The sequence below is a fragment of the Apis dorsata genome, unplaced genomic scaffold, assembly GCF_000469605.1.
Source record: "Apis dorsata unplaced genomic scaffold, Apis dorsata 1.3 scaffold_416, whole genome shotgun sequence".
Classification (NCBI taxonomy): domain Eukaryota; kingdom Metazoa; phylum Arthropoda; class Insecta; order Hymenoptera; family Apidae; genus Apis; species Apis dorsata.
Window position 1 is genome coordinate 394744 of NW_006263671.1, and position 13198 is coordinate 407941.

At 31.3% G+C, this 13198-nt stretch overlaps 1 protein-coding gene across 1 annotated transcript in view; it reads left to right on the forward strand.

Annotated features, from left to right (window-relative positions):
* The window catches only part of LOC102677671, a 21400-nt gene that overhangs the window by 1975 nt on the left and 6227 nt on the right, over positions 1-13198 (forward strand). Inside the window, exons 3-9 of the mRNA XM_031512347.1 lie at positions 1235-1523; positions 2515-2786; positions 6179-6334; positions 7089-7283; positions 8086-8474; positions 9128-9367; positions 11836-12015. Coding sequence (XP_031368207.1) covers positions 1235-1523; positions 2515-2786; positions 6179-6334; positions 7089-7283; positions 8086-8474; positions 9128-9367; positions 11836-12015 — 1721 coding nt within the window. The remainder of the gene's footprint in view (positions 1-1234; positions 1524-2514; positions 2787-6178; positions 6335-7088; positions 7284-8085; positions 8475-9127; positions 9368-11835; positions 12016-13198) is intronic.

Sequence of the window (13198 nt, forward strand, 5' to 3'; positions counted from 1 at the left end):
ATATTCTTTAATTATGAGAAACTCAATTATATGAGAAAAATTAAAGAGATGTTTGTATATTTATGTTTCAATATTCGAGAATATTCGTTGCTAGATATTGTCGTTTTATTGAAATACTTTCAAAGAAGAATATTGGAAAATTTAAGCAAGCAAATCTAATTAACATACCAACGAATAATTAATTTCTATTTAATGAAATTGCAACGATTCTAAAAGAGGAGAAAAATATTAATTCTTTTATAATGACAGTCAAAAATTCAGCAAACTTTCTATAATATCAAAAAAAAAAAAATTACCTAATTCACACCATCCAAAAAATAATATAATTAATTATTTTTCAAACCTAAATTATAAAAAAAAATATAATTCAGTAACAATTATTTTCCAAATTATCTAAATTATCTCTTAATTTTATCACATCTAACTGCTTAGCAGTATTAATAATTATTTTTCAAATTATCTTGCATCAAATTGCATTCCTAATTCTGCATTCTTTCTGAAAAAAACAAAAACGATATAAATTCACTAAATAACATTTATTTTCTAAATTATCTTATATTTCTTATTATACCATAAAAAAACATAATACAATCAAGTAATAATTACTTTCCAAACTATTCAAATTCCATTCCTTTTAATTCCATCACACCTTTTCAAAGAAGAAGAAAATTATCTTACATTTCTTATTATACCATAAAAAAACATAATACAATCAAGTAATAATTACTTTCCAAACTATTCAAATACCATTCCTTTTAATTCCATCACACCTCTTCAAAGAAGAAGAAAATTATCTTACATTTCTTATTATACCATAAAAAAACATAATACAATCAAGTAATAATTACTTTCCAAGCTCTTCAAATTCCATTCCTGCTAATGCCATCACACCTTTTCAAAGAAGAAGAAAATTATCTTACATTTCTTATTATACCATAAAAAAACATAATACAATCAAGTAATAATTACTTTCCAAGCTCTTCAAATTCCATTCCTGCTAATGCCATCACACCTTTTCAAAGAAGAAGAAAATTATCTTACATTTCTTATTATACCATAAAAAAACATAATACAATCAAGTAATAATTACTTTCCAAACTATTCAAATTCCATTCCTTCTAATTCCATCACACCTTTTCAAAGAAGAAGAAAAAAAGGAAAACTTAATCTCAATAAATTTGCTCAAACTTCGCCCGACAATCTCGATCAACGTAGATACCACTTGCGATTTCAGTTGACGTTCGACAGTTTCACCCTGGGGAAATTTGTGTCGTTCACTGCTGAGGGGTGTCCGGACGGTTCGCTCCAGATTTCGGAGGCCCAACGACCGGACGTGGGCGGCCTCTGGTGCGGTACGTCCTGGGGGCCCGCGATTTACTACAGCGAGACCCAGACTGTCTCCATCACCCTCAAGCTGCTCAGGCTCAGCAAGGATCAGACGGGATTCAATTTCGACTTCAGGATGGCGTACAAGATGATCAGGAAATCGGACGCCGTGGTACGTTATGGCAATCCTTTCGTAGGTACGTATGGAAGTTTGGATTATATTCTTATATATCTTCCTCTTGGCAACGTGATTCCTTTGTTTTCTCACTCCTGATATTCTTACGTTGATAACTTTTGCATAAGCTAGATAGTTTTGAAAATGGCGTGGCTTCTGGAAAACCAAATTAAAATTATATTCTTTTATAAAATTTATGATAGAAAAAGATGTTATTAATATTAAATAATAGAATATAATGAAGATATCATAGGAAAAAATTATACTTGCTTTTTAGAATAGAGTTTTAAAATAGAATCAGACTATAATATCTATTTCATAATTATAAATAATTATAATTGAAAATAAATAGGTATATGTAACTATATTTTTATAAAATGATAATTTTATATAAAAACATTTTCATTCTAATATTAAGTAAATTTTTATAAATATCATCACGTTATTTTGCTATTTCATTTTATTTTTCTATAAAGAAAAAATCTTATTATTTAACACGTTCACTATCATTGTCAATTATGATCTGTGTATCACACATTCATAATTCATATCCATACTATTTAAAGAACTAAACAACTATTAATAAAAGAAATAATAATAAGAAACTATCTATCTTCTTTATTGTTTCTTCGTTATGAGTAATAATAACGTGAAAATAGAAATCAATAACACATAACATACCATTAATATTTTTCATTTTAAATGTCAATGAATATGTCCAAGCTCTATTAACAAGCTCCATCCATATAGTGTAATTTTTTCATAAGAGCATCGATGCAATTACAAAATACAATTCCAAATATACAAATAAATTCCAAATACATTCCAAATAAATCACCTGCACCTAAAATAAATAATTAAGATTAATATGACAAAAATTTCATACATTCATGTATTGTAATTTTTCCAAAATAGTATCGATGCGATTACAATCAATTCCATCATTCCAAGTGAATCACCTGCAAGCAAACAAATAATTAAGATTAAAATCCATCAAAATTATGGAATTATAGGAATAACGCAGGCGACAGGTACGCCAGCGTCGATAGAAACAACGTTATCAACGTCTTCGAGCGATTACACGAACAGCTCGATGGCGATGCCAGTGCAGATGGTGGAACAGCCATCAGAAACGACGAAACCGAGTACCGAGCAATACCTGGGGGATCTGATATCGGGCACCTACTGTTCCCGCATATTCAGCGACTGCGACCGGAAAAAGTGCAGGCTCCAGTCGCCCAACTTTCCAGGATTATATCCGCGCAATCTCACCTGCTACTACGCAGTAAGTCTTCACTCCAAAGATCTTCACTTCAAAAACTTTCGAATCATCCTCTTAAATGCGATAAGTCGAAGAATAACAACGCAACATTTCTCCCTTTTCGTTTTCCTTCTTCTTCGAGTTCGAGAGTTGCTTTCGAAAAGTTGTTTCCTACCCGTTGATAAAACTTGGCAAAAGTTCGATGACCCTGTTTCTTTTATCTTGTATCGGGAGACGATTAAAAATTTTTCGATTTTTAAGGAGTGAAGTTTCCTCGAAAGATGACGTTTCTTAAAAAATTCAAAAATTTCCGTCTTATTATTTTTTTAATGCGGATATTTTGCAATTGAAAATTGGTTTTGGAAAATTTTTTCTCTTTGGAAAATTATTGGAGGATTAAAGTGATTGTTTTTAATCTATTGGCCATGATTCATTTATTAAAATAAATTTATTAAAAGAATTTTCATATTTTTTAAATTTTCGTCATTTATATATGATTGAAAAAAAATTATTTGAATAGAAAAGAAAATCGTAATAAAAAAAACATTAAAAAAAAATTAGGTAATTATTTATAAAGATAACATTTTTTGATTTTGATATTTTAATATAGTGTCAAAATCACAATTTGAATAATTGTATAAATTTAAATTTTATTTAGATAAAATTTTATTAAAAAATTAACAAAAATATTTCTTTGAAATAGGTTAGATTAAATTTTAAATTATTTTTATACAGTTTTATTGTATAAACGGATAATTGATAATGAAATTAAGAAAACTAGTTTAAAAAAAGCATTAAATCATTTAAACGAGTTTTTATTTAATTTTGATTTGAAATAAAATTAAAATTAACATTTATTTAATTTCTGGTTTATATTGGATTTTATTTAAGTTAGATTAGATTAATAGTTTTTCAATTTAGATTAAATTAAATACTTTTTTCACAATGTTATTCAATATATCTTTCACAACATATTAAAATACCATCGAAAAATGATATCTTTTGAAAATATTTAAAAAATTAAAATAAAATCTAATAACGAAATTGTCTAATAATTGTCTAATAACGAAATTTTATTAACATAACCTCCAATTTTCCTATTGACAAACAAATTGCAAGAATTCCATGCTCCACGTAACAATTATCGAGAAAGTCTTTTGAAACTTTGCCAATCCTTGCTAATGAATATTAACAAGTCTTCCTTTCTAAATCGTAAAGAGGGAAAAGTATGACCCTCGAACGTTCTTCGTGACACGTAAAACGTACCCGGTTAATCCGAGAAGCCGTATTTCACTACAAAATCGCAGACGAGCAAATTGAACGGGTCGAATGCGGCACAGGTTCGAAACGAAGAGGGAACATCGGATACCATTGGCATTCTGACGAAAATTTACGAGGCAACGACCGCGGATCTGCGAACTATCCACCCATTATTCTCAGTTTCCTGGCTGAACTCGACTTTCCGCGCTAAATACACTTCGACGCAAAGATAAAAATATCGTGGAACAAATATCGGTTCTATTAAAGTTTCCTTTGGTTTTGTATTGTTTCCATCAAGATCGAAAAAGAGAAACTGTTGGAACGAAGGAGATTATATTAGATTGCTCGGGAGATAAAGAGATTTTGATGGATTTTAATCGTTTTGAAATTGGAATCGACGAGATATTTCACGATACTATACTGTTATATCACACTATGAACAAGATATTTCGCGATATACAATTCATATGACGCCGTAGACGAAATATTTCGCGACGCAATATAGGTTATATGATACAATGGACGAAATATTCCGTACAATGTAATTTATACGATACTATTGACGAGATATTTCGCGACATAATATAGTTTATATGATATCATGGACGAAATATTCCGACGCAAATATTACGACGCAATATAGATTATGTAATATTATAGACAACGTTTCTGACAAAATATTTCGTGATAGAATATATATTTATACGATATTATAAATGAGATATTATAACAGAAATATAATTTATTAATTTATTAATATATTACGACGAAGACGAAATATTCCGCAGCACAATATATCGACCACACGATACGACGAACAACGTAAGACTAAATATATCTATCGAATCGAACTAAGAATACGAATAACATCGATTCTTGTCATAATAAACAAATTCGATACAAATCGAAATATGTATATGTCGAACTCGTCCGTATCGAAATATCCACAAAACAATATTATGTCGTAGAATATTTCGTTCGTATTCGTAATTGCAAATTGAACCATAATTAATTAATTAATTAATTTAATTAGAAATTATATTAATTAATTAGAGAAAATCTTTAAAATTTAAAAATTATAAATATTTCTCAATCTTTGAAATTAAATTAATTTTTTTTCACAAGTTGAATGCTAATTAAATATTAAAAATTTAGATATTAATAAAAAATTTACAAAAAGCAAAATTAATCAATTTGATTTTTGAAAGGTTTAATTAATGTATTATTTACAAAGAATATTGACATCATTGATAAGTGAAATCGAATCTTGTATCGGTTACGTATTGCATTACGCGAAAAACAATTTATCGGTCTTTGATTCTGTGGGGTGTATCGATTAATCGAATGAACTGTGCCCAGAGGAGAGTGATAAATTCAATTACTTCTCGATCAAAGCACCCCCATGATTGCATGTTTCCGATCGAACTTCTCTTGCGAAAGCATAAACGTTTACACACCATTGTGTGCTTTACGTACAATACATATCCTCCATTTTTTACGACATACTGCAATCAAATACATCCTCTACTTTAACCTTGCAATTTAGACGATGTTTACATCGTAAAAAAAATTCTGAAAAATCTATTAATATAGTATATTTCCATTTTCATAAATATTATATTTGTTCTATATAAACAAAAATTAATTTCTATTAATTATTACCATAATTAAAATCTCATAGTCAAAAAATTAAATAATTAATAATTATTAAAAGAAAAATTATAAAAGTTATTATTTAAAGAGAAATATTTTGTTTATATTAATTTTACATATTTCTTATATGAAAAAAATTAAAAAATGTATAAAATGCAATGAACAAATATAATTAATTACTATTTTTAATATATATATATATAATATATTTTTTAATATACATAATCATTCTGTATGTATATTGAATACAACAATACAATTTCTTATGCATTTTATATAAATTTTTTAATTACTAAAATTACTATTTATTAAAGAAATTTATTTTTTATCACACATATATATAATTTTCAATAATTTAAAATCTTGTTTTTCTTTTTAAATAAAGAAATGACTTTATTATAATAAACGATGAAAATCTACAATACATTATTCTTAGATACCACTAATTAAATAAAAATTCACGTAACTTCTTTTAAATATTTTTCACTTATTTTACTTCACAGGTAAGGCAACACGACGTACCACCTGGAAAACACGCGTTAATTTCGGTGAAACAGCCTCGTGGCCAATTGGTGGCCATAAGAGCGAGGCCAGCGGCGACCCAAGCGGAATCGTCGCCCCGTGAACTTCGTTTGTGGAACGATTGCGACTTGGTCCAGGTACGTGATAAAAGAGGAAATAAATCGAGATAAATTTGATGGTCAACAAAGGAGATACGGAGAAGGTACGTGATCAAAGGTATCCCTATCAACGAAACCGGAACTGCCATTATACAAGAACGCTTCTTAAATCACCGACCTCTTTGCCCAATCTATCGATCCACCAGGAGAATAACTAAATTCGAATCGAGGATGAACGTAACCCCATGTGGTCTAAGTTGATAAGCGGAATTTATTGGCAGAATATGGGGCCGGAAGATAAGGAAGATAATGGCGATCTTGGCCAATGTTTCTGAAATAATAATTGAAAATTTATTAATTTCGTATGTTCGAGGATTAAGTCGATTCGACGATTTTATTTATTTATTTTTTTTTTTAATTATTTTATGGAATTTTAAAGTTAAAAGTATTCGTAATCGAATACATCTTAAATGAATTTAATTAATAAGTTGTAGAAACGATAACTAGAATTACATTTAAATCGAATGCTTTCTAATTTTCCATGTTTGTTCAATAGATAAGTTAGATTGGAATCGGTAGGTAAGTTATTAAGAATCTTAAGAATTTTCTAAAAAATATCTACTTTCTACTAATGTCAAAATTATTAAAAAAAAATAACTCTATATTAATATAAATATATTATTATAAAAAAAAATTAAAAATTCAAAATTATTGAAAAAAAATTATATTAACATAGATATACGTTATTTGTTCTATGAAATAATAAAAAAGAGTTATCCATTGATGCCCGCAGGATTACGTGACAGTGTACGATGGTTACACTACTCGAGACCCGGTGATCCTGAAATTTTGCGGAGGAGGCGAACCAGTGCCGGAAGCGACCAGTAGCGGAACCGAAATCTTGGTCGAGTTCACCACGTCTCCTTATGGCACGTTTCTACATCCTACGCCACCGCACTCGCTCCACGGTTTTCAATTAGAAGTGCAAGTACGTGGTAATTCTGTTCAAACATTCACAGGAACACCTTGCTTTACACCTCACATCGTGGCGAACTACCGGCCCCCTTCGTTCGCGGATCGCATTTAAATGGATGGTTGGAAGAGAGTTACTGCGACTTTTCACCAGTGTAACCCGGATAATGAATTTTAAAACGGCGATTTTTCTTATTTTTCTACTTCCTTCCTTCCGTTTCATTCCTTTGGATTAAGGAGTATTAATGTTGATGAATCTTTTCTCAGATGAATAATGAATTTTAAAATTTCTTCTTTTTAACCTTTCATAATTTTAACGGTTTTATGCAAGTTCACTAGAATGAACGATGACTTTTAGGAAGAGGATTTATAAAGAATTTTAGATATTAGGGATACGTTAATAGTGATAAATTTTTCCTAATGTCTTTTCTTCATGTCAATTTTACTATAAAACTTTTTGAGATGTTAAAGAAGATCTAATAAATTACAAATTCAAATAAATTATAATTTAAAACCATCATAAATATCAATTTACAAAAACAATTATCTCAAAATTTCTCTTGACTAATGAATTTTAAAGAAATCTGTTAGTCCTTTTTCTCACATCAATTCTAATAATATCATAATGTAACTTTTCAATAAATTATTCGCTTATATTTGAAAATTATAATATCACAATGATTCAAAACCAGTATAAAAAAATCTTTTCCTTTTTTTTTCAATATCAACTTACAAGTATTCTTCAATCTTCTTGCTCTAAACTACTCTTAACAAAGTCACATCCTTCCCAAAAAAAATCCAACAAACTATGCTTCTAGGTGAAGTTCGTGGACGCAGACTCGCCAACATACGCGAAGAACAAACACTGCGAGTTCTGGTTGCAGGGGAGTGGGGGCGGAGTGCTCGCTTCCCCGCGCCACTCTTTGCCACGCAACAGCACGTGCCTGTATCATCTACGTGGCGCTGGCCCAGCACTTCCTAGCCCAACGCCGCCGCGTCCTTTGCCCAAGTTTCCGGAACAAAGGCCGGGCACCGTGTGGAGGAGGCCTGCGCCACGAGCACCGCAGCCGCAGTTCCGCGTCTGGCTGTCCATCCTCAAGTTCCACGTGGGCACGAGCCTGTCCACCGGCGACGAGGATTGCTCCACCACGCTCATGGTCTGGGATGGAGAGATGATGCCCTTGTCCGAATGCTATGATCCCACTTGGTTGGTGTTATTTTGATTAATTATTGTAAGTTGCGCAAAAGTTTGTGAGATTTGATCGATTTTAAAATCTCTTCAAAGTTGATATTGAGATTATTTTTATTTTATAAATATGTTAATTTTCATTTTTGATGCAGTATCTATCTTGTTGAATTGTATAGCTTGAACAAAGTCTATGTATCGAATGATCAATGCTTAAAAATCACGTGATTTTCGTGTTTGCCTCCGTTTAGTTGTGTTTTTCTTATTACGCTAAAGATCTTGCAGAGATACAGTTTGGTTTATTTCGTTCAGAATTTCCAAGAGAATTTGTTATCGATAAACAAGTTTTTGGTAACCATGTCATTTGGTTATGAAATTTCTATAGATCAATTTTGAATAATTTATAGATAAATTTAAATCTTTTTATAATATAATATATAATTATATATTATATATTTATATCTGTATCTATAAAATATAGTTGTATTTTTTAATACATATTATAAACTTATATTACTAACAGAAAGATAAATTAAAATTGCAAAATACTTTTCTGTATTAAAAACTCAACACATCTGTAAAAATCAATTTACAATTTTCTCTCTTCTACAAATTTCATCCCTTCACTTTAATCCACTTCAATCTCTCAAAGCTTTATTTACCTATCCTAACAGCGAGAAGGAGCATCAACGTCACGGTGACAGATCCGGTGCAGACCCACCTCATCCTCTGGCAGCTCGCCCCGCTGGAAACACTACGTTATTGGCACGATATTGTAAGGACAAGGTGCCAAGGACTTGCGATCACGCGATCCTGCAAAATACCAGCCGTCCATGCTCCTTGGGCGAGAGCTTCGTGTCGAGTGGAAGCACCCTGACCATCGAGATGAGAATGGTCGAATCGACGGCTCTCAGGCAAGTTTAAACTCGATCGAGTAAAGCTAGGGAAATATAGAAAAGAGGGGGAGAAGTAGAAGGGAGAGGAGAGCAGTTTCAATTACAGGCCGCATGCCGTTTCGTTGTCGTTGTTTCACTTGTGAATCGATCGATATCGGCACGCGTATTATGTTTTCTCTCGATATAAAGAGATTTCACGGAGAATATCCGTGGAAAACGAACTTTTATTGACCGCTTCGTTTTTCTAATATTCGTTTTCAACGATCGCGAATAGAAGGTTTAAGCTGGATTTAGTTTTATAATATTCGAATAAATTGCATTGGTTTTTTCTTTTATGCATTTTTATCCTAAAAGTCCTCTAATAAAATTAAATGTTAATAAGCTAGAACGATAATATTCACAGGAAGGTAAATGTGATATGTTAAATATCTGAAAATATATATAATATATATTCCGATAGAACTTAACCTAACTTTTTCCAGTTAATTTAATATAAATATTCTCTTTACATTTTTAAATTTTAATCTTTAATCTCTTTTTAAAATAATTCATTAGTCGTTTATTAGCAATTTTAAGCACGTTGTTAAGCAAAATTTATAATTTAAAACATAGTCGGATTAATCGACAGATTGAAAGCCACTAATTTAAACCATTAATTTAACATTTTATTATTGTATAAAAGTGAGAAAAAATTTTTATTTCATACTTTTAAAGCAAGATTATCGATCGATGGTAAAAAGAATCAAAGGACGAGAAGAGTATTTTCGAGTAGTCTCTCGCTCGATAAAAAAGCAAGATTTTCATTCCTTTCAATTAGCTCCCGTTTAAGAAAATCGAATGAAACTCATCCTCGTGGGAAAAAAAAAATCAAAATTTGAAACGAGAATCGTACAAACATTCCATGGTGGATTTAACTTCCTTCGAGAAATCAGAAGTTCAAAATTCCGATATCATGATATCTTGCGCCACTTTTCTCTCTCTTTTTTTTTTCTTTTCCTTTCTCGAGAGGTAGAAAGCTTTGAATATAAATTCAAACGTGAAATTTGCTCGTGACACCGGCCTCCTGTAGAATCGATACAGAACGTTACACGCGAGGAATGCGGAGGTTTTATGGCGACACAGCGCAATATCTGGCGCACTTGCACGTTTTCGCTACCCTCTCTCCCCCTTGATCCGTTCCTACGACTCGGCTTCCCTTATATCAGTTATTTATAAGAAACGATTTTTCCTCAGGCCATTTCACGGAAACGCAAATGATTCCACGACTGAATAAAATGTCTTTCATGCATTTAACATTGTTCCAAGCACTTTTCTAATTCCATTTCTTATTCGTAATTTCATTAGATAGAATTTATTAGATAATATTTTAATATAAGAAACGATTTATTTTACGAATCTCTATTTCTTTCGATTTTTATTTTATTCGAGTATAAGAATATTGTTTTCTCTTTAATATCCTGATGATTTCCCTTCCAATATTTTTACTTCATATTTTCCTTGGCGAGGAGAAGGAAATATACAACGATATATTTTACATCAAATTTATTTGGATTCGTGTTTAAAGGTAACGCGTAAAATGATAAATGAGGACAGGAAAAGACACGATAAACGTTGATCCATCAGGAACAAGGAGCAAAAATAAATAAACAGAGTTAAATAAATTCTCGAATCCTCTCGTTGACGAGAGAGAAAAAAAGAAAGGAGAAAAAGAAATGATAAAAAAACTTGTACTTTCAACGTTCCTCCTCCCTTTGCAACTGCATCGTTGAAAATCCCTTTCCAATACAGAGCCATTACAGAACCTCTTACCGACGGAGTTCAATTAAATCGAGCAGGCATAAAATAATAAAAAAGAGAGAAAGAGATGGACGAATCATTTTTTAATTGATCTCGCGCAAGAGAGATGGCGTTCAAGGAATCGGCTTGTTTAATGAGTTAATAAAGGGTGGACGGAGATTCATGCGGAAGGGATTAACTAGACCGTGCGTTATGCGTATCAGGCTTCGTGTGAAAGAAAATAAAATGTAAATGACCCCGTTTGCGACGTAAACGACAGACGTCCATCATCCATCCGAGATAGATAATTACCACTACGTGCGGGATAACGTCCATGCTCTGTTACGCGTTTTGTAATCGCGTATTTTTAGCAAGCGGATATTTTTATATTTTTCTCTCACGAGGGTGCGTTTCCTGTATTCTAAGTATACGATGAGAGTGGTTGAAAATAAGAAAAATCATATCTCGATGTTTTTCGATTTAGAGAGTATTATTTAATTTTTCACGAGAAATAAGATTTTCTCATTCAAATATGTTCATTCGATACGCGGGAAAATTTAAAATATTATCATGTAGGTGATGGAATTATACGTGTAAAGAGAAAATTAGAGAAACAAAATCTCGAGAGAGAAATCGATATTTCGTATAATGATTAATTTCTGAAAAATTCAGATTCAGAATGAACGTGAAAATTTGTCTCGATGCCGCAGACCGGTGAATTTTCGCGCCCTCTACGAGTTCGTGGATCTTCACCAGGATGGCGATCCGTATGGAAGCGGGCCATGCTCGAGGATATTCTACAGCCGTAATCGAGATCATTATCCTGATCGTAGATTCCAAGCGCCACGCGACATTTTCCTTTATGGCCGCGGCGGAGCGAAAAATATAAGGTGAGTTCACTTTCTCGTTTCCCCTTAACCATTGTTCGAGGTTTCTCGATACTGCCTTTAAGATTGTAGCGCTGCCATCATAGCCAGAATCAAGGATTTACTTCGTTCAAAGCAATTTTTCCCAGCCGTATATTCTCTTCTTCTTCTAAAATAATAAAGTGAATCCTTTAAAGAATAAATGCAGAATTCAATTTGTAAGGGTAAATTAATTTTTGGAATATTCTGAAGAATTTGAGAATTATCGATAATCGGTAATAATTCTGTTCAAAAATTCTAATTGAATTTATCCTAAAAGATAAATTCCAAATAGATTTGATCTTATGTAAAGGAATCTTTTGAAGTACAAGTACAATTCAATAAAGCGGAATTCAATTAATTTCTGAAGAATATTTTGAAGAATTTTAAAATTATCGATAATCGATAATATTTATAAATTTAAAATTTTAAATAGATTTTTCATTTTCATATTGCAGCATCAAAGTTAAGATTGTGAAATTAAATTAATTTAATAATACGATGTTCATTGGTAATAAAATTTTAAAACAATATATATTCTTTTTTTTATTCCTAATATTTAGATATTTAATTTGTAATCTTATCTCATATAAAAAATTCTTTATACTTATTTGTAAGAAATTAATTTCTAAAATATTCCAAAGAATTTGAAAATTATCAAGAATTGCTAATATCTATTCAAAAATTCTAAATTCCAAAATCTAATTTGAAAGAGGAAACCGGATTGTCGAAATTATTATAAAGAAAAAAAAAAATTCAGAAAAAGAAAATTCGAGTAAAAATATTACGAGAACAATATTCATGAATAGAACGATGGAAAAGGAAACGAAGTCTCGAGACAAATGCCACGTCCGAATAAGTGAGAATTAATGAAAGGAAGCGAGATGCGCGCGCAATCTGTCCATTTAAATGATTCGAAGAAAAATGGCGGGTCGACCTAACGAGGACAAACTCTTTCTCTTTCCGCCGGCCGCATCCGGTGCGCGCCTTTTACGCGCAAACGATTCCGCGATTTCGAATGAGATGCACGTCACCAGCTTGCCTCTTTGTTCCACCTGCAAAAGCGATAGCTGGCCGTAAATAGTCCCTTTGTGCATCGCGACGAAAGTGTGCGCGCCTTTTTCTTTCTTTCTCCTTTCTTTTACTTTTTTTTTTTTTTAAATTTTCC